At 54.9% G+C, this 20,590-nt stretch overlaps 1 protein-coding gene across 1 annotated transcript; it reads right to left on the bottom strand.

Annotated features, from left to right (window-relative positions):
* Positions 1-1,269: 1,269 nt before the first annotated feature.
* On the bottom strand, positions 1,270-19,615 carry LOC131556379 (1-phosphatidylinositol 4,5-bisphosphate phosphodiesterase gamma-1-like). The gene is made up of 32 exons (XM_058802905.1): positions 19,345-19,615; positions 13,545-13,694; positions 13,342-13,435; positions 13,181-13,228; positions 12,385-12,469; positions 12,173-12,253; positions 12,046-12,080; positions 11,415-11,487; positions 11,219-11,320; positions 11,019-11,137; positions 10,857-10,942; positions 10,549-10,669; positions 10,290-10,458; positions 9,991-10,110; positions 9,705-9,812; positions 9,424-9,611; positions 9,040-9,240; positions 8,802-8,921; positions 8,353-8,536; positions 8,004-8,081; positions 6,751-6,854; positions 6,450-6,546; positions 5,409-5,475; positions 4,991-5,154; positions 4,778-4,874; positions 4,448-4,672; positions 3,733-3,881; positions 3,417-3,531; positions 3,138-3,299; positions 2,132-2,220; positions 1,847-2,031; positions 1,270-1,767 (listed from the first exon to the last, which is right to left on the bottom strand). The coding sequence occupies exons 1-32, from the start codon at positions 19,562-19,564 to the stop codon at positions 1,716-1,718; spliced, it is 3,888 nt and encodes a 1,295-aa protein (XP_058658888.1). The 5' UTR covers positions 19,565-19,615; the 3' UTR covers positions 1,270-1,715.
* Positions 19,616-20,590: the final 975 nt, after the last annotated feature.

The raw sequence follows: 20,590 nt of genomic DNA, 5'->3' as shown, positions 1-20,590 counted from the left end.
GTGTCCATATGGACCCAAGCCCCTGTGTATCCAGGGTATGTGTCCCCATGGATCCAAATCCCTTGGGATTCGTGTGTGTTTCCATGGTCCCAAAGTCCTATGGATCCTGTTGTGTCTGTCCCTGTGGACCCAAATCCCTATGGACTCATGTATCATTATGGACCCAAATTCTAATAGGTCTTTCCATGGGCCCAAATCCCTGTGGATTTGTGTTCCCACAGTCCCAAAGCCCTGTGGATCCCTGAATCTGCATCCCCACGGACCCAAGTCCCTGTGTATCTGGGGTGTGTGTCCCCATGGACCCAAATCCCAATGGATTCATGTATCTTTCCATGGACCCAAAGCCCTATGGATTTGTGTGTGTCCCCATGGACCCATGTCCCTATGGATCCATGTGTGTGTTCCCATGGACCCAAATCCCTATGGATCATGAATTTGTGTCCCCATAGACCCAAATCCCTATGGACCCATTTGTGTCCCCATGGCATGGCCCTGTGATCCTGCACAGCTGTGTGTCCCCAGAGCCCTCTGTCCCCATGGCCTCATGCCCCCATGGCTGTGTCCCCACATCCTTGTACTCATTATCCCTGTGTCTCTCTGCCTTGTGTCCTTCCTGGGTGGCCCTGCCTGCCACAACACACCCCCAGGTGTCCGCACTGCTGCTGGGACAAGGGTGACACACTGGATCTGGGACTACCAAGCCACCTCCCCCACCCTGGGGACCTCGAGGTGGCAGCAGAGCAGGGAGGGGATACCAAGTCACAGCAGCAGGGTATAAATATTGGCTAAATAGATTTATTTTCATACAAAGAATACACAGGTCCCCCCTGCCAGGACACCCCGACCCCAGAGGACACCCCAAGATGTCCCCAGCCACTGTCAGGCTGGCCACCACCTCAATTGGCTTTACTGGCAGGATCTGTCCCCATTCCCAGAGTTTGGTGACAACTCTGGGTCACCTTGGGGACATCCCTGTCCCCTCTGGGGCCACCTTGCTGCCTGTATTTACCAGGTGCCTACTCAGGGCACCCTGTCACAGGCCACTCTGCCTTGTGGGACAGCCCCACACTTGGTCCCCTGCTCCCTTGGTCCCATGCTGGGACACCTCTGGACATTTTGGGGTCCCCCTTGTGCCCTAATACTGTGGCTGGTACAGACACTCCCTCCCCCCATGCCATATGTACACGCTGGATAAAAGAAGAAAATACAGGTATTTATAGCAGGGGAGCAAAATACCCCCCTAACCCCCCCAAGAAGTGTCCCCTGTGTCCCCATCCTGGTGCCTCACCACCAACCAGTCCTGACACCTGTGCCCAGGATGGAGGTGGCCGGTCCTGCCCCATCCTGGGCCAGCTGGGCCCCTGTGCCTCAGTTTCCCCATCGGTCATGGGGCTGCCATGGGATGGTGGGACATTGAGAACATTGGGTGAGGAAGAGCCACTGTGGCCACCTTGTGGGGACAAGGACGTGGCCATGAGCCCCAGGGAATATGGGATGAAGCTGGAGGCACCTGGGATTGAAGCCAGAGTGTCCCACCTCCTGCCTCACCCCCGTCACAGGCACAGCTATCCAAGGCCCCCCTTCATCCCCGAATTTGTCACGCTTCTGTCACCCAGCCCTGGGCGTGGTGGGAGGTCCGGATGTGGCCACCCACCTCCCTTTGTGGAAGGAGAGGAGGTGGCTGGGGGAGCTCCTCAGCTCTGAGTCCCTCCAGCTCAGCTGCGTTTGGTGACCATCTGCCGGTCCCTCTTCTTCTTCTCCATCAACCTGGAGGGGAGCAGGGTGGTGGCCTTAGGGACCCTCCCCAAGAAAGGCATCTCAAAGCCACAAGGAGGGGACAACTCACTTGCGGTTGCGGACTTCAGTGAGCTCCATGAGCCGCTCCTGGGCCGCCCGGAGCTCGTCCAGGCGCTGCTGGTAGCGGGAATCACAGCCGTTGGTGCGCTCATAGCTGGAGACCTGGCTGGAGAGCTCGCTGGCACGGTCCCGCAGCTGCTGGATGGACGAGTAGAGGTTCTCCTCATCTTCCTCCTGCTCCAAAACAAGCGTGTGAGGCTGGTGTGGTGGGCAGGACATCCCAAAGAGTTGGTTCTCCCCGTTTCAGGTTTCCCAAGCTGCCTGGGCCACCTGCCTTGGCGTTGATGATTTCGATGTGGATGAGGAGGGAGGCGAGCTCCAGGTCCTCGGTGTAGCTGTTCTTCAACGGCACCGACCGATAGCCTGGACACAACATCACAACACGAGCTCAGCAACACAGCAGGGTCCAAGCCCCTCGCCATGGCCAGGACCCCAGGGAGATAAAGATGATGATTGCAGGGGTTTGCACTAGAAGAACTTTAGAGGTCCCTTTCAACCCAAACCCTTCTATGACTCCATGACTTAATGACGGAGGTCATGATGATAATGATGACAATGCAGGAGAGTTGGACTCGATGACTTTTAGAGGTCCCTTCCAACCCAAACCCTTCTATGATTCCATGACCCAGTGATGGAAATCACGATGACGACAGTTGCAGAAGGGCTGCACTATAAAATCATTAAAGGTCCCTTCCAACCCAAACCCTTCTATGATTCCATGATCTATGACGGAGATGATGCAGATGATGATTGAAGGGGATTTGGACTGGATGATCTTTAAAAGCCCCTTCCAACACAAACCCTTCTATGATTCCATGACTCAGTGATGGAGATCACGATGATGACAATTGCAAGAGCGTTGCTCTAGAAGATCTTTAATGGTCCCTTCCAACCCAAACCCTTCTATGATTCCATGATCTATGACAGAGATGATGAAGATGATGGTTGAAGGGGATTTGGACTGGATGACCTTTAAAAGCCCTTCCAACACAAATCCTTCTATGATTCCATGACTCAGTGATGGAGATCACGATGATGACAATTGCAAGAGGACTGTACTAGATCTTTAAAGGTGCCTTCCAAACCAAACTCTTTTATGACTCCATGACCTAATCATGGAGATCATGATGATAGTGATAGAGATAATAATGACAATTGCAGGGGGGTTGGACGAGATGACCTTTAAAGACCTCTTCCAACCCAAACCCTTCTGTGATTCCATGACTATGATGGAGATGATGACAATGATGATGATGATGATGATAATGGAAAGACCATACCTGTTTTGAGGCCCTTGACAGGGAAAGTGGCTTGTGCCAAGAAGTTGGGGTCACTGAACATGTCCTCCTCATACACCACGAAGCGGAGGAAGGCAAACTCGGGGTTGTTGATATCAAAGACAAACTGCTTGAAGAGCCAGACAGGGTTGAAGCCGTTGTCAGCTGTGGGAGAGAGCACAAAACCCGGCCCCATTACCCCCATGTCCTCTCAAGAGGATGACAGAGGGCAGAGTCAGTGTTGTCCCTAAGGGTGGGGACATCACCTGTGTGGTCTCTCACCTACAACATCTGTCTTGTTCTTGCTGTTGTCATACTCAGAGCCGCAAACCTCCACCTCCACGAAGGGGCACACGATGCTCCTCCCGTTCTTGGGCAGGTGCCGGGCACCGAGGATCTGTGGGAGAAAGGGGAGGAAGAAGAGGATGATGTCTGGCCACCCTGGATGAAGAAGAACTCCCAAGAGTAACAAGCTCCATGGAGCAAATACGTAGCTGGAACAAGTAAAAACCACCCCTGGTTGACCCAAAAATAAGGAAGGAGTTCCCATCTTGATGGCGACCACCTCAAGGTGGTCTTGCTGTCCTTGCACACTTGCCTGCAACTGGACTGTGATGGGCTCCACAATCTTCAGGCTATTCTTGTCGAAGGGGTCAAAGGTCTCGTCCCTCATGATGTCCGGCTGCAGGACGTAGCCGCTGCGGCCACCGAGCATGAAGAGCGCCTGGTTCAGCTGCATCGGTTTGTCTGTGGCCATGGGGACAGAGCAGATATGAATGTGGGGCTCAGGGACCTCCCCAAGGTCCTTGGTTAGAAGGTCCTAACCTGCAAACCCAACTAAGAGCCCCCAGCTGTGGTTGGAGGAGGGATGAAGATGAGTTTTGCATGAATCACCCAAGGATTGCATGGAGATATCCCCATCAGGATGAGGAAAAAGACTTGAGAGCATCCAAACCCCCCTTGTCCCCACCACGATAAGGACAAAGGTTGGAGACATTTTTTAAACCACCCCCTGCATCCCCATCAGGATGAGACACAGGATGGAGAGCATCCAAACCACCTCCTGTGTCTCCATCAGGATGAGGACAAAGCTTGGAGAGATCATCCAAACCACCTCCTATGTTCCCATCAGGATGAGGAAAAGGCTGAAGAGCATCCAAACCACTCATGCCCCCATGAGGATGGAGACAAAGGTTGGAGAGATCACCCAAACCACCTCCAACATGATGACCCAGGGCAGAATCATTGGGAATGGGAATTTTGAGACAACCTTCGGGGATGAGCCCAACAACAACCCCAGGAGCAGGATTTACCGGGAGTCTGGAAGTTGAGGGCCACAAGCTGGCTCCCACAGATCCACATGGGCAGTGGGTCATAGTTGGAGGAGTCCAGGCGCTGTCCCTTGGGGTAGATGCGGCTCAGCTGGCGGCGGTTGTACTGCAGGAACTTCTTGCCCTTGCTGCGGTTGGCGTATTTCTCCGCCTTGGTCTCGGGGAAGGAGGACATGTCCCGGTAACACGCCTTGTCTGTGCCAATCTCTGCAAGCACCAAGTGGCCATCAGGGAAGGAATGAGGCCTGGATAGCTCTTCCCACCTGCCTCTTTCCACGCTTCATGCCTTTATCCCACCTCTCCAGGACTTACTGTCCTCATCGAATGGCACCGGCCGGCAATACACAACCAGCTCGGAGAGCTCCAGGGCAATCTTCTTCCTCCGCTCCATGATCTTCCCCTCTTGCATCTGCACCAGGAAAAACAGGAGCTGCAAGTCTTCCCCCAGACTCTTCCTTTGGAGATATTAGGAACAATCTCCCAAGAGAAAGGGACCATCCAGCCCCGTCCTCTGCATCCCCTCACCCTGGCGTCGGCATTCTGCGTGGCCTCCCGGATCTTGGCCACCCACTCGCTGAGTTCCTCCTGCGTGTCTGCGGCCACGTCCAGCGACTGGGCTGCGTGGGACATCTGCTGGGAATGGATGGTGAAGACAAATGGTTTGGAGCTCCTCCCGTCTTTGGAGATAACTATAAGGACATCAGAGGGGGGCTTTACTCGAAGACATTCCCAACGGATGGCTCTGTGGAGCAAATGAAACCTCAGCGGTCCCGCTCCCGGGCCCCCACCAGCCCCTCCTGGCACCCCACCATTTTTTTCAATGTGTGGCTTCAGCTTTCCATGCTGAAACACGTCCTTGGAATCAAGGGAAAATGTCCCCTGAATCATCTGGACATCCCAATTCCTCCAAATTCCCCCCAAATCCATAAGTAGGGACACTCACCGACGTGGCAGGATGGGACATCGATGAAGCCCTTCAGAAAGTTCCCCAGGGGGCTGTTTTCTGATGACTACAAGAGAGGAAGGAAGAGGTAAAATGGGGGAGGCCTGTGGGTTACAGGCAGCCACCACCCAGCCCTCTGAGCTGGACAAATCTGAGGAAAAGAAGGGAAAAAACATCCAGGAGCATCACCCCAAGAGCTTGGTTGGAGTAGGACCAGGAGCATCCCCCAGATTCTGGATAAAGGTCTGGGTTGGAACAGGACCAAGAGCATCCCCCAACTCTATGGGACCTGGAGCAACCCCCAGATTCAGGATAAAGGTCTGGGCTGGTACAGGACCAAGAGCATTCCCCAACTCTATGGGACCAGGAGCATCCCCCAGATTCTGGATAAGGGTCTGGGCTGGCGAAAGGCTGGGAGCATCCTCCAGTTTCCAGGAAAGGATCCAAGCTGGAGTGTGGCCAAGATTATCACCCAGCCTCCAGAGAGAGATCAGGGCTGGAACAGGACTGGGAGCATCCTCCAGCTTATAATAAACTGTCTACGTGGGAGTGGGGCCAAGAACATCCCTCAGCCTCCAGATAAGAATCTGGGCTGGAGCAGGAGCATGAGCATCCTCCAGCCTCAGGGTAAGGGTCTGGGCTGGAGAGGACCAGGAGCATTCCTCAGCCACTGGATAAAGATCTGGGCTTGTACAAGATTTGGAGTATCCTGCAGCTTCCAGAAAATGGTCCAAGCTGGAGTGGGGCTGTGAGCATCCCACAGCCTCTGAATAAAGATATGGGCTGTAAAAGGACCAGGAGCATTTCCCAAGTCCCAGAAATAGGTCCAAGTTGAAGTAGGGCCAGGAACATTCCCCAGACTCTGGATAAGGGTCTAGGCTGGAGCAGAACCATGAGCATCCCCCAGCCTGTGGATAAGGATCCAAGCTGGATCAGTATTGTCAGCATCTCCCAGACTCATGATAAGGGTCTGGATTTGGTCAAGGCTCTTGGGACCCTCCCGTGTCCTCACTCCCAGGATCCCAGAGAGGTGTCACTCACAGCCTCATCCTGCTCCTGCGCCTGGGTGCCGACGATCTCCTCCACGTAGTTGGCCGGGAACCAGAGCTGCTTCTTGCCCCCGTAGTCCCCTCGCCACCTGCAAGGGGTGAGAGGATCAAGGAGAGCGGACAGATTTTGGGGAGGGGGGGACAGGGGTGTCCCTGCTGCATACAGTGCCAGGGGGTGGTCGGAGAAAGGGTGGGGGGACAAAGAAGGAGGCTGAGTTAAAACCCACTGTGGGAATACCCGGGGTGTCCCCTCTGTCTCCCGCCCACGGTGACACCCAAGTGACAGCTCTCACCAGCCACCGTCCTGCTTGTCCACGTTGTGGATGATGGCCTGCTTGCAGAATGACAGCTCGTCCTCCCGTTGTGCTTTGTAGTCATACAGAGCCTTCACCGTACACTGGGGACACCGGGAGGAGGGACACGTGTGTCACCACCCAGCGCCTGGTGACACACCCAGCCCAGCCCCTTGAGCCTCCATAGCGGAGTGTGGGGGATCCTGACCCCAAATCATGGCATCACAGAATGTTATGGGGTTGGAATGGACCTTAAAGGTCATCACATTCCAACCCATTCCACCATGGGCAGACTTTCCACTAGATGCTCCAAGCTCTGCCCAGGGGCACTTCCAGGGATGGGGCATCCACAATTTCTCTATTCCAGTGTCTCACAACCCTCACAGTGAAACATTTCTTCCTAACATCTAAACTGAATTTCCTCCATTTTGTATCCATTACTCCTTGACCTATCTGCAGTTCCTGACAAAAAGTCCCTCTCCAGCTTCCACTGGGATGGGTTAGAGGGGACAGGAGGGCTGGAGATGCCTGTGGTCCTGCAAGATCACCACATTCAGAGCAGATCAGGGTCCTTTTTTGGGATCCCCAATGGTTTCTCCTGGTGCACTGGAGGGTTAATCCTCTGATATTACCACAATCTCTGGAAAAACCCCCTCTGGGTAAAGTTTTCCTCTGTGTGATTTTACCTTGCTGCAAAGGGACCATTAAGGCAGCAGCAGTGCTGGACCATGGGATTGTAGGATCACAGGAAAGGAGCCTTAGGGCTCCAGTCTAGCCTCTTCCAGGGTTAACTCCAAAATATGTCCAGTCACAAAAACCCCCAAGAGGGGGAGACTGAGTCAACTCCAAGAACAACCAAGTCCCAAAAACCTCTGAGGATGGAGACTGTACCACTTGGGAGCTGACCCTAGACCTGCTTTTTAAGGGTTTCCCAGTGCAAATGGATTTCCTTGCTGTTGGGGCAAACTTCTGCCAGGTCCCTGCTCCAGGCTGGAGTCATTCCAGCCCTGTCCCCCACCACAATGTGACAATGCTGTCACTGGAGCTCAGACTGTCCACAAGTGATGGTGATTTGGCTGGGTCCACTCCAGCATCACCTGAGGGTCAAAGAAACGGAGCACAACTCAACCATTTCTCTGGTCAGCCATGCTGGGAGGTGTGGATCTGAGGAAGAACCACCCAGAAACCCCACCACTTGAATTGCCATATCCCACCATCGACCACCTCCCCAGGACACCAGCTTGGTCCCTTACCCTGGCCATTGGCATCTTGTTGGCCTCTACGTAGAAATGAGGGGTCCGCACCTCATACAGGGCTCCATAGTCCAGTTCCTGCGAGGAGAAATACCTGAGGGGGTCACCTGGCTGTGGGCAGGGGCTATGAGGGGATGAGAGGAGGCTGAGTGGCATCTAATATCCCCTTGCAACTTGCTGGAAAAGGGAATTATGGTGGCGTTTTAATGCTGGGTTATGACAGTGGAATGAGCTTGGCCAGTTCTGGTTGGGCTCCAACCAAAGTTCTGGAAGATGGTGGAGCCGAGGATGGGGCTTGGTTTCCTATGGCACAGAACCCCCACCATCCATAATTGCTGGGAGAACTCACAGTGGTCCCCATCTTCTCCAGGGTCTCCTCGTTGATGGGGTAGCGCAGCTTCATCTTGCGGTACAGCGGGTGCTTCTCGTAGTAGCTGATGAGGTCCACGAGGCTCTCGAACTCGGCCGAGCTGCCCAGCATGAAGAGCCGCCCTTCCTGCTGGATGCGGCAGTGCTTGATCTTCCCCTCCGCCCTGGGGTCAGGAGAGATGGGAATGGGATGGGTGAGGGGTGGCCAAATCCTGGCTCCATGATGGGGATGGGTGGGAGGTGATGCTTGGGCATGCCACCAAGGTGAACACCCTGAGGATGTCATAGAGAGGGTCTCCCCTTCATGACACATGTCCCACTGTGTCACCCACAGCAAACCCTGCCACCTAGCTCGAGGTCCCAACAGATAGGTTATCATAAATCCTCAGCTTGGCCAAGCCCAAGTGGCCTCGTGGTGTCCCCACTCACCGGAAGGAGATGGCGTAGGAGTTGGGCTCACTGCGCTTCCGCACCAGGAATGCTCCATCCCGCGGGACCCGCATCAGCATGTGCTCAGCCTGGAGACGCGTCAAGCTGGCGTGGTACCACCTGCCCAGGGAGAACATGGACACTGGGGACTGCCATTGGCCTCACCACACCCTGCTGGGGCAGGAGGAGGCTGGTGGACCCATGGTATCGAGGGGATGGGGATTGGAAGGATCCTCACTCTTTGCTCTCGTGGGCGTTGGGTTGGGGGACAGGGTCGGTGAGGCGCATCTCGAACTCGTTGCAGCGCAGCGGCACCTCCCGGTAGTGGCAGATGAGGCTGTAGAGGCTGTCGAAGACCAGGTTGTCCGTCAGGTAGAACTTGGTGGCCCCAGCCTCCTGCCTCGAGTGGATCCGGCAGTGCTGCACCCGGCTGGACCTCCTGCCATGGGGGTGGGAGAAAGCCAAGTCAATCTGGGTCCACATCTCCACCATCCCACACTTTGGGGTCTGCACAAAAAGGTGACATTTCCCCTAAAAAAGCCATTCCAGACACCAAACCAGACACTGACTGGAAGGTCACCCAGGGAAGGGTAGGATCCTGCCTCCCTGCTGGAGCTCCTACCAGAAGGAGAGGGTGTAGTCGCCTACGAAGGTCTCGCTCTCGCGCACCAGGAAGGTGCCGTCCTTGCCGCCCGTCTCGGTGCAGTACTCGTGCAGCAGCTTCTCCGCAATCTGTCGCCCGTCACGGCCACCCCCGAGCTTGCCGTGGAACCACTTCTCCGTGAAGTGCAGCTCGTTGTTGTTGAACTCCTGCAAGTTCATCCCAAAGTGGGTGTTGTCACCCCATCACCCTCCCCACGGAGCTGTCGCCTTGCCCTGTGGGCGCGTCCTCCCCTCACGCACCTCCTTCTGCTCCACCTCCTCTTCATCCTCGTTGAACTGGTAACGGGATGTCTCCTCTGAGTAGTAAATCTTGTTGCTTGTCAGGACAAAATAATGAGGGCTCCAGGTCTGGGAGGAAGGAAGAGCATTGGTGGGGTGAGGAAGAGGATGACATGGACAGATGGAGCTTTGGGATGGGGTTTTTAATCCCTTTCTTCCCCCTCACAGCATCACAGTGGTCTAGGAGAGCCCATCCCAAACCCCACTGTCTGACAGGTCCCACTTAGCCCCTCAGGGCCTCACTTACATGGTCAATGGGGTCTTCAAGGTAGAGAATTCCATTCTTGATGGAGTTGCTGATGTCGTTCTCTGAGTAACTGGCGGTGGAGACCTCCTCATACAGGTTCCCTTCGACCAGTTTCTTGTGCTGAGAGACACCCAGGGAGGGGAGCTCAGTGGTGGCCATGAGACTGACCTCCCAAGCCTCAGGAACAACCTCCCACAGGTGCCTTCCCACCATCCCTTGTTCCTCTTGACCATCTCTTGGTGTAGAACCCGACACAATCTGTGCCCCTCCTGCAAAGAGAGGTTTTGCCTGCTCCACACCTTGATTAGGATTTTCTTCTTGAGCTGGGTGGGCGAGGGCAACTCATCGGCGTTGATGTCCACTGGCTTGGTGAGGAGCATGTCCCCAAAAACCTTCTTGAAGTGGCAGGCCATGTTCCTCTGCTGGACAATGCTGCAGTGGTCTTCAATGGAGAGGATGATGGGGAACCTGGAGCAAGCAGGTGGGAATGGTGGCCTCAGATGAAGGTGAGGGAGATTTTCCCAGAATTCAGAGATCATTGGGGGAGCTGGGGCTTACTCAGAGGTGACGAAGGCGTGCTCCTTGATGGTGTGCAGCACATCTAGGAATTTGATCTTGGAGGTGAGCGTGTGGCCGTGGTAGATGATGGGGAGATCATCCGGGCCATCCCAGCAATCCACTGAGAAGGAAAACCCCTCACTTAATTCATGTTTGCCACCAACTACGTGCTGGGAACCACTTTTTTGAGCACCCAAATGACAGGGAAAGATCCTCTGCCCTGGTGGCATGGGATGGGGGCAGGGAATGGTCTGTTTGATGGGACATGAGGGGTTCCAGCATCTCTGTGAAGGGCTGGAGGGACTCACACTCAATACAGCGGCAGCCCATCCGCAGGCACCGGGCATACGCCTCCAGGGAGGACTCACTGGAGAACTGGTCTCCTGTCAGGTACCTGCAGAGGAGATAAAAGGATGATGGGATGCTCATGGATGTCCCTGAAGAACGCGCATGTAGGGAAAATTCCTTACGTGTTGTGGGATGAGGAGATCCAGTACTGGGACAAGGGGTGGTTCATCTCCTCAGGCACCACACGCTCATACTTAGCATCCATCACCATGTTTTCCTTGGAGAAGAGGTATGTGAGGAACTGGTGGGGGGAGAAACAGAGAGGTCAGAGCCTGATGGTGCTGGGGAGATCCCTGTGGGGACACTGTGTGGGGCCACCCACCTCATCCAGCTGGAAGGAGGGCTCCGACACGTCGTTGGAGCTCTCCTTGAGGTAGGAGCACATGTAGTCCCGCACCACGCCCACGTCACTGGCCCAGGATTCCTGGGATACAAACATGGCTGTTGTTAGGGGGGGAACTGGGCTGGAGCATCCCATGTGGGCTCCTCAGGCTGCAGAGTTCTCAGGGAAGCCCCACCTTCTGGTCATGCAGGAGGAACTTCTGGAAGTCGTAGAGGGACACTTGGCACAGCTCAGGGCGGTCCACATTCCTGGGACAAGGAGCAGACACCAGTGAGGAGCAGGAGAAGGAATTGGGGTAGATCCCATGGCAGAGTTGAGGCCATCAGTGCCCATCTGCATCTCAGCCTCCCCATGACCCCCATTCCCACCAGTCCCCCATTCCAGACAATGCTGGAATGTGCAGCATTGTCCAAGGATACTGGGAGAAGGGCAGGGTGAAATGTCCCTACATTCCTGGCAGCTGCCCCATCTCCCATCCCTTCCCACCTCTTCTCCCATTTCTGCTTCTATCCTTGCTTCCATCCCAGCTCCCATCATTGCTCCCATCCCTTCTGCATGCATATTCCCATCCCTTCTGCACCCATATTCCCATCCCTTCTCCCATCCCAGCTCCCATCACTGCTCCCATCCCTTCTGCACCCATATTTCCATCCCTTCTCCCACCCCTGCTCCCATCCCCTCTCCTATCCCTTCTCCCATTCCCATCCCCATTCCCATTCTCTGCTCTGCCCCACAGCGTGGCTGTATTTCCCACTTTACAGATCCAACTCTTGGATTATTGACTGGGATGGGAGCTGGGAACTCACCGCAAGGGGAAGGAGAGCTCCAGCTGCTCAATGACCTGGAAGGCAGACAAGGTGTCCAGGCTTAGCTGGAGGGGGACACATCCCACGAGGATTGGGGATATCTGGGAGGCCAAAACATGGATCTTACCGACTTCTGGGCATCAAACATCAGGTTTTTGTAGAACTGGATGAAGTGGGAGAAAGTCATCTCATTCCTGGCTTCCACTTCCTGTGGGAGACAGGGCTGGATGAGAGTGGGGCCACTCCATTGGAACCAGGGACCACCAAGGTGGCCCCAGCCCATGTGGGGCAGGTTGAAGAGCATTTCCCTCATAGCTGGGATGTCCAGAGGGTCCTTACCACGAGTTTATCCCGCAGGAATCTCATGTTGGGAACACGATAGTTGACCTGGGGCAGCATGGCCTTCAGGTCCTTCACTGTGATGCTGCCAGAGGGAAAATCAGAGTCAGGGTACTTCCATATCCCTGGATGAGTCTCAGCTCCCAACACCAAATGTCCCACCCCAAATCTTGGTGCCTGGCATAGGGATCCTACCCTCCTGGCCTGTGGATCCCTGCAGTGGCACAGGACCCAGGGAAACTGTGGATGTCTCATTCTGGAAGGTGTCCAAGGCCAGGTTGGATGGGGCTTGGAGCAACCTGGTCTAGTGGAAGGTGGAACGAGATGATTTTTAATGTCCTTTCCAACTCAAACCATTCCACGATTCCATGTTACTGAGATTAATTACGGGATGGCCGGCATGAGTGTGAGCAGAGGGATGAGGAAGTGCATCCAAGAACCAACTGGGCACTCTTAAGAAATCATCCTACTTGGAGGTGATGCCCATTCCCATTCCCATAAAAATTTAAGTCCAAATTCCCTTGGTTTGGGAAGATAATTATGGGCTGCATTAATGGCCTGGCCCCTCTGGCACTGGTGAAAATGCGGCACTGGGGATGGATCCCAATGGTCCTCACAGTCACAAGGATGTGATGTGTACCCAATCTCTGATTTTTGGTGCCTTCAAGCATCCCAAAAACCCTGGTGCTCCCTTGTCCCACAAACCTCACCCCCAGCCTGGCTCAACCTCCAGATTTGGGATGCAACAGGGGGAACATGGTTCTGTCCAGCTGAACCCACTGTGCTGGTGGCTCACCTGCCTTCCCTGGCCCGGTCCATCCCATCAAACTGCTTCCGTAGCCACCTGGGAAGGAAAGAATGGACAGACAGTGCTCAATCCCAAAGAGGCCCAAGCCCAGGGCACGTTTTCTTCCGAAAACAGGGACCAGGAAATGGGATCTTCTGGTCCTTCCTCACCTCTCGATCTGCAGTGGGGTTTGGGCTCTCTGGGTGTCAGCCACCAGCCAGTTGAGCCCCGTTATCCATAGGTTGATGTCCTCCTCGCAGAAAGCTGTTGGAGGAAGAGGAAGGCGATGAGGTTGGGATGGGGATGATGGGATGTTGGGAAAGGGGTGGGACCCCAAGGATGGACACAGGAAATGGGGAAGGATCCAACTCACCGGCCACACTGAGGGTCCGCAGCCTGAAGTCCATCCCATAGAGGATGATGAAGCACATGGTGTAGTCCAGCTTGCGAGCATCCTCGGGGTAGCGCTCGAAGTCCCGGGAATTCTTCCCCAGGCGGATCTCCTTGATCTCCCGAATGTCGACTGCAGGGAGAGAGGAACACAAAACTGTCCCCTGCCACCACAGCCTCATGTGAGCGGTTCAGGGAAGTGGGAATTCCAGGGAGACATGAGTCTTCTGGAGAACCTCATTGTCAGGATGGGATACCCTCAGGAGTGTGTGATGGAATTATGGAATTGTGGGTGCTGTGGCCATGTGGCTTTGAGGGTGACATGTCCCCAGTGTCCTCCAGTGATGTGGTTATGGCATGTCCATTCAGGGAACCATGATCCCTGTGGCACTTCCCATTGGAGTGGGATGGCATCAGGGTGTCATGGCCTTATGTCCTCCAGGGATCCGTGTCCCAGGATGTCCCCAGGATGGGGTGTCCCAGGATGTCCCCAGTATGGGGTGTCCCTGCAGTGCTGCTGCAGCTGAGTGTCCCACCATGGACGCCATGGCCACGTGTCCTCCAGGGAATCGTGTCCCCGGGATGGGGTGTCTCCATGGCACTGCCCGTTGGAGTGGGATGGCATCAGGGTGTCATGGCCTTGCATCCTCCAGGGATCTGTGTCCCAGGATGTCCCCAAGATGGGGTCCCTGTAGCTGTGTGAGAGGACCAGGATGACATAGCCACGCGTCCTCCAGGGATCTGTGTCCCAGGATGTCTCCAGGATGAGGTCCCTGCAATGTTCCTGCAGCTGAGTGACAACACCACGGATGCCACGGAAAAGTCTCATCCAGGGATCTGTGTCCCAAGGACAGGGTGTCCCTGCAGCCCTGCCTCCATGTGCCTGGTGGCCTCATCCCTGTGTGTCCTCCAGGAACTTGTGTCCCCAGGACGTGGCATCCCGAGAGCACTGCCCACTCTTTTCCCAGCTTTGTGGCTGCCACATGTCCTCCAGGCTCATCCCACCCCATCCCAACCAGCAAATCTCCAGCCACCTTGTCCTCCCCAAGCCAGATCCTGCGCTGGGATAGGCTGAGCTCGTGTTTTCCTTGGAGAACTCTTCCCAAAAGTGGCAATTTGGAGCCCCGGCAGCTGGGACCGCAGGGCGTTGCTTTCCTGCTGCTCTGCTCCCTCATTATCCCGCTAAATAAAGCTCCAACAGCGGCGGCAGGGCCGGGTTTCCGGACCACGCTCTTCCTCACTGCTACTCCACCAAGGGATATTTCCAATTTTCCCAGTGGACACATCCCACTGGGAGCAAGAATAATAACATAATATTAGGAACAACACACAAAATTGTTCTTGATCCCACAACCGTCACCCCCCGGGCAGATTTGTCCTCTGGGAACGAGCCACTGACACCGGAAAGGGCTTTGTGTGACCCAGGGCGGCCGGACCACCTCGCCAGGGGTATTGTCCTGCCGAGGAAATGGGTCATTTCCCGGAGAATTTCCAGCCTGGCTGCGTTTCCGATGTGGTGGTGGGGAAGGCTGCAGACGTGCCTTGGTGGAAACCCTCGGCCGAATCCGAAGCGGGGGGATCCAAAGGGGAGAGAAAAGCTGAATGCAGGGATGAATAAGGGATGGGGGGAGGAATTGGGCTGATTAAGCAAGAAAAGAGGGGAAGAATAGTTTTTCTTGGCGGAAAAGCTCCGGAAAACAGTGGAGGCTTTATCCAGCCTTCTTTTGCTGGATGAGCGCAAGCCAAATTTCACGGATCAGGGTGGGATTTTAGCACAAGTGACACAGAAGAGCTCTGCACCCCAGCACGAGCTGTGTTTTGGGACAGGATCTCAAGGAAAGAAACTCAGTTGTCACTGCATGGCTCCCGTGGCTTGAAGCAAAGTCTCTTCCATAAGAACAGGCAGATTTTGGGGATAAAAATGGGTTTATAGGTTAAAAAGCAGCCACTCGAGCCCAAACCTGCCCATCCAAGGGGTACCAGGGAGTGGTGAGAAGCCAGTGGCTACCATGGCTTTGCTAACAAGTGGCAATGCTGCTACTCTTTGGATTTAACTCCTCCAGGATCTGGCCTTGCACCTGAACTCTGGGAGCTGTTCCTAATTCCAGGAATGGTTTGTGTTGGAAGGAACCTTAAAGATCATCTCATTTCAACCCCTGCCATGAGTAGGGATACCTTCCACTAGACCAGGCTGCTCCAAGCCCTGGCCTTGGACACTTCCAGGGATCCAGAAGCAGCCACAGCTTCCCTGAGCAATCTGTGCCAGGGTCTCACCACCCTCACAGGGAAGAATTCCTTCCCAATATCCCATCTATCCCTGTCCTCTGGCAGTGGGAAGCCATTCCTTGTGTCCTGTCACTCCATCCCTTGTCCCAAATCCCTCTTCAGCTTTATTGGAGCCCCTTTAGGCACTGGAATGGGCTGTGAGGTCTCCCTGGATCCGTCTTTTCTCCAGGCTGGACATTCCCAGCTTTCCAGAGCAGAGGGGCTCCATCCCTTGCAGTATCTCCATGGCTCCCTCTGGACTCACTCCAGCATCTCCATCCTGCTCTTGGACCCCAGAGCTGGAGGCAGCTCTGCAGGTCTCAGGGGCAGAGGGCAGAATTCCCATTTTCCTGCTGCCTATGCTGTGGGATGAACATGGGGAATTTCTGGGCTGCCAGCAGCAGTTTTTCACCCACTAACACCTCAAAATCCTTCTCCCCCAGGGCAAACAGCCCATTCCCATTGAAAACCAGGGGAAAAGGGAGCGGCGAGGGGCTGCACAATGCACCCGAGCAGCAGCTTCCTGGAAACCACATCTGCAGCGGATTTGCCTCGATCCTGTCAGAACTCTGTCTCCAAACTCCTCCCCGCATTGTCTCCATTGTCCTGGGCGATTAAAACACTCTGGAAGTCGGTTCCAGCTGCGAAAATCCCTTTTCTTTTCTAATGCAAAGCGAGCGGCATGGTGCAAAAAAAAAAAAAAGATTTGGAATGGTGGGGAGATGATGGAGAAGCAGGTCCTGCCCGGTGCGATTTTAGGGATGCTGAGAGGCTGGGAGATTTTTTCGGGCATTAAGAGGGGAGCAAAGGGGTTGGAGGGAAAGGTTGTGCTGGGAATTCCTGCTGGCCTGGGCACTGGGGTCATCCCTTCGTGCAGGATGTGGCAGCTCAGACCCTCCTGGACAGGGGGAAATTGGAAAACCGTGTCCTGCCGGGGATCCTGTGGTGTGGTTTAAAACCTGGAATAAAATATTTCCTCCTTGTCTAACAGTGATAAATCCCAACTGGATTTTCTCCTCCCAAAAAAGTCCTAATTCCAATTGTTTGCCATTAACGAGGCTGGAGGTGTCATCAAACCACCTCTCCAAAACCCTCTTGGATTTTTCACGCTGCCTTCACCCCCCTTTCCTTTCATTTCTTGTAAAAATCCTTTTTTTGGGGCTGTTTTCCACCAGATTCCTCGCACTGGGAAGTGGGGTCTGCTGAGGGCGACGAGCTGGAAGCCCTCCAGGAGGAGATTAATTTTGGAGGCCATGCTCCAGGCATTCCCAGGCATGGACACAATCCCAGGCGTGGACACACGGACACGCGTCCAGAGGCTGCTTAACAAAGCGTGTAATTATCCTGGGGGTCCAGGGGAGAGGCAGGATCCGTGTCCTGGCCCTGACAGCCCCTAACAGAGACATCAGCACTTCCCACTAATCCCTCTGGCTTGAAGGGGGGATTTAAAATGGTCTGGGCAGGCGTGAGGTCTGGGAGATCCCGATTCTTCCATAAAATCACATAGAGTGGGAAGACAGGGATGGAGCAGGGGGTGAGGATGCTCCAGCTCAGCACCAGGATGGGGATTTCTCCCACTCCAGACTAGGAAAAGTGAATGGTGGGATGGGATGGCCGGATTGCACATTTCCAGAAGGATTTGAATCCTTTTTTCATCCTTCTGGATGACCTTGGAGGATGCCTGCTCATTCCTATGGGGGAGATTGGGCTGTTGTTTGGGAAAAGACAGATCCTAAGGCTCCAGAGGGGAAACTGAGGCACAGCATCTGAGCAACCTGAGATCCTGACCTGGCAGTGCACAGAGCTTCCGGAAAAAACAAGGAGCTAGAAATGCATTATTTCCATGACAAATTCCTCTCCATGAGGACCTAAAATACCTCTCCAAAACTGGGTGCCCTTCCCCCCATCACCTTCTGCTCCCACAGATCTGCTCCTGTATCCAGAAAGTCCAGACAAGCATGGATCCTGCTCATGCCTGTGCTCAGCTCTGAGTGCCACCCTCCTTTTCCTGGCTCAAATCTGGAATTCCACCTTGGGATCAGCACCTCCAAGCAGGAGCTGAAGCTTCCTGAGGATTTTGCTGGATCTTGCAGAGAATCAGGAGTAGGTGGTGATTTTTTTGGGGGGGGGTCATTGGTGATTTTGGAGGAGCCTCTCCAGGAAAAAGGTACCTCCCAAACCTCTGGGGTGGGTTTTGCCATCACCTAGGTGAGGTGATATTCCAAAACTGATTTCCTTCCCTGCACAGGGATGAGGTGATGGTGTAGCTCCATGGCACCCTAATCTTCCTTCAACTGGATTTTTTTGCTCAATTAAAGCTTTGAGGTAATGAGCACCAAGACATGGATCCCCAACAATTCCCACTGTTGGGAGAACATCCCAACAACCTCCTAACCATCACATGGAAGGGTGATTTTTATGGATTCTCCAGTAGGGTTTTGGGGTTAACAAAGCACCATGAGCAGGAACAGGGATGGCCATTCTTTTCTCTCCTTGCCAGGGAAGATATAAATCCCCGGGGATGAAACAGAAGCAGCTTGATCCCACAGAAGAACTTCCAAGGTGGGATGGAGGAGGTGAGGGGTGCTCAGCCCAGCAGCTCCTGCTTTTATGGGAATCACCCCATGGCCAGACACCCTGAGAAGGTAGGACATTCCATAGGGGTGGATATCCCACTGTGGTAGGACATTCCATAGGGGGGAACATCCCACCATGGTAGGACATCCCCCTGTGGCCAGGAATTCCACAATCAGTCACCCCACCATGGCAGAACACACCATCACATCCAGGCACCCCAAAAACTGTCACACCATCACTGTAGGACATTCCACCAAGACCAAGCACCCTATAACCAGTTACCCCACCACGGAAGGACATCCCAACACAGCCAGGAATCCCACAACCAGTTGCCCCACCACGGAAGGACATCCTACCACAGCCAGGAACCCCACAGCCTGTTACCCCACAATGGAAGGACACCCCAACACAGTCAGGTACCCCACAACCTGTTACCCCACCATGGAAGGACATCCCACCACAGCCAGGAATCCCATAACCAGTTACCCCACCACTGTAGGACACCCCAACACAGTCAGGCACCCCACAAACAGTGACCCCATCACGGCTGGGAAACCCAGCACGCCAGAACCATCTCCTCCAGGGCTGTAGGACACCCCAACAGACCCAGGCACCCCACAACCAATTACCCCACCACTGTAGGACATGCCACAAAACCCAGGCACCCCAACACATCCAGGCACCCCACAATCAGTCCCCCCATCACAGTATGACATCTCAACACATCCAAGCACCCCACAACCACTCACCCCACTGTGGCAGAACACCCCCAGCCAGTCACCCCAATACTGCTCAGCATCCCACCAGCACATCCCCAGCCCCCCAACACCGCTGCCACTGATACTCGCCTGTCCCCCCAATCTTCCCAGTTCCTCCCAATTCTCTCTGTCCTCCCAATCCTCCCTTGTCCTCCCAATCCTCCTTGTCCCCCCGATACTCACTGTCCCCCTCCACCTTCTCGGGCGTCCGGCTCCAGATGATCTGGCGCGTCTCCAGCTTCACCTGGAAGGTCCTTCTCTCCGGCCTCTGCGACTTCTTCTGGTAGAACAAGGTGAGGACGGTGCCCATCTCCAGGCAGCGCAGGATCCTGCCCATGTCCCCCGGCTCCATCCTGGTGTCCTCCAAGAAGCCATTGACGCTGTTGTGCCTGGCCATGGACATCTTCACTGCTCGGCCATCGCCCGGCGGAGCCGCACAGCCGGAATTGTCTCATGCAGGAGAGGACGGAACCAAAGGGCCGAAAGCTTCCCCTGGGGATTTTTCTGGGATCGCCCCGGGCGTGGGTTTTCCTCTACGGACGAGCGGAGCACGGGCAGGACGCGCAGCCTCCGGGATTGGCGAAAGCGGGGAGGAAAAGGCCGGGCTGGAGGTACCGTGACCTTCGTGTCACCAAGGCTGGATCCGGCCCTGGCGCTGGCATCCAGCGGCGCTGGGAAAAGACAACGCCGGCCTTGCTTGCGGATGAGTTTTTTTGGATGTGGGGAGGAGGAAAAAAATCCAGCCCCACAAAAAAAAAAAAAAAAAAAAAAAAAAAGCAAAAAAAAAAAAAAAAGGCAAGTCACCCCAAAAGTGATGGTGGTGAGGTGGCAAAAATCCTCCTCCTCCTTCCTCCCTCTCTCCCCGGCCTCCGGGCCGAGGGGGCCGGGGTTTGGGAATGGGGTGTCGGGAGGTGTTGGGGAAGGTTTGGGGAGCAGCGGGATGGCGGTGGGAAGGGATGTGGGATGCGGGGTTGGGGTGGTCGGAGGTGGGTGGGGAGGTGGGATGGGGGGGAAGGGGAGGGGGTTTCCACAGCCCGCCCGCCCGCCGCCCCTTTTTTTTTTTCCCTCTGCTGCTCCTTAATTTCGGGCTGATGAAATGGACGCCCGGAGGAAACTGCAATCACACATGGCCGGAAAGAGATCAGAAAGGAATTTAAAAAAAAAAAAAAAGATCTTGGAGAAAGGAAAATGCGAGCCGGGGGAGGAGGAGGAGGGGGGGTGTTTGTGTGGAAAAGATGGCTGAGGGTGACATCTAGAGGAATTCCAGATGGGAATCGCATTTGGAGGTGGGGGGATATCCCAGCATAGGGGGCACCCTGGGATGGGGCTGCATGGGTGGAAAAGTGGGGTTTTTTTGGGGGGAAAAAAGGGGCTAAAGGAAAGCAGCTGCCGTGGGTTTAGTTCCTGGCTGTCCCTGAGCTGAGCTGGG

Source organism: Ammospiza caudacuta, chromosome 1 (assembly GCF_027887145.1).
Source record: "Ammospiza caudacuta isolate bAmmCau1 chromosome 1, bAmmCau1.pri, whole genome shotgun sequence".
NCBI lineage: Eukaryota > Metazoa > Chordata > Aves > Passeriformes > Passerellidae > Ammospiza > Ammospiza caudacuta.
Note: the sequence above shows the minus strand (reverse complement) of the source record. Positions and strands in the feature narration are given on the sequence as shown.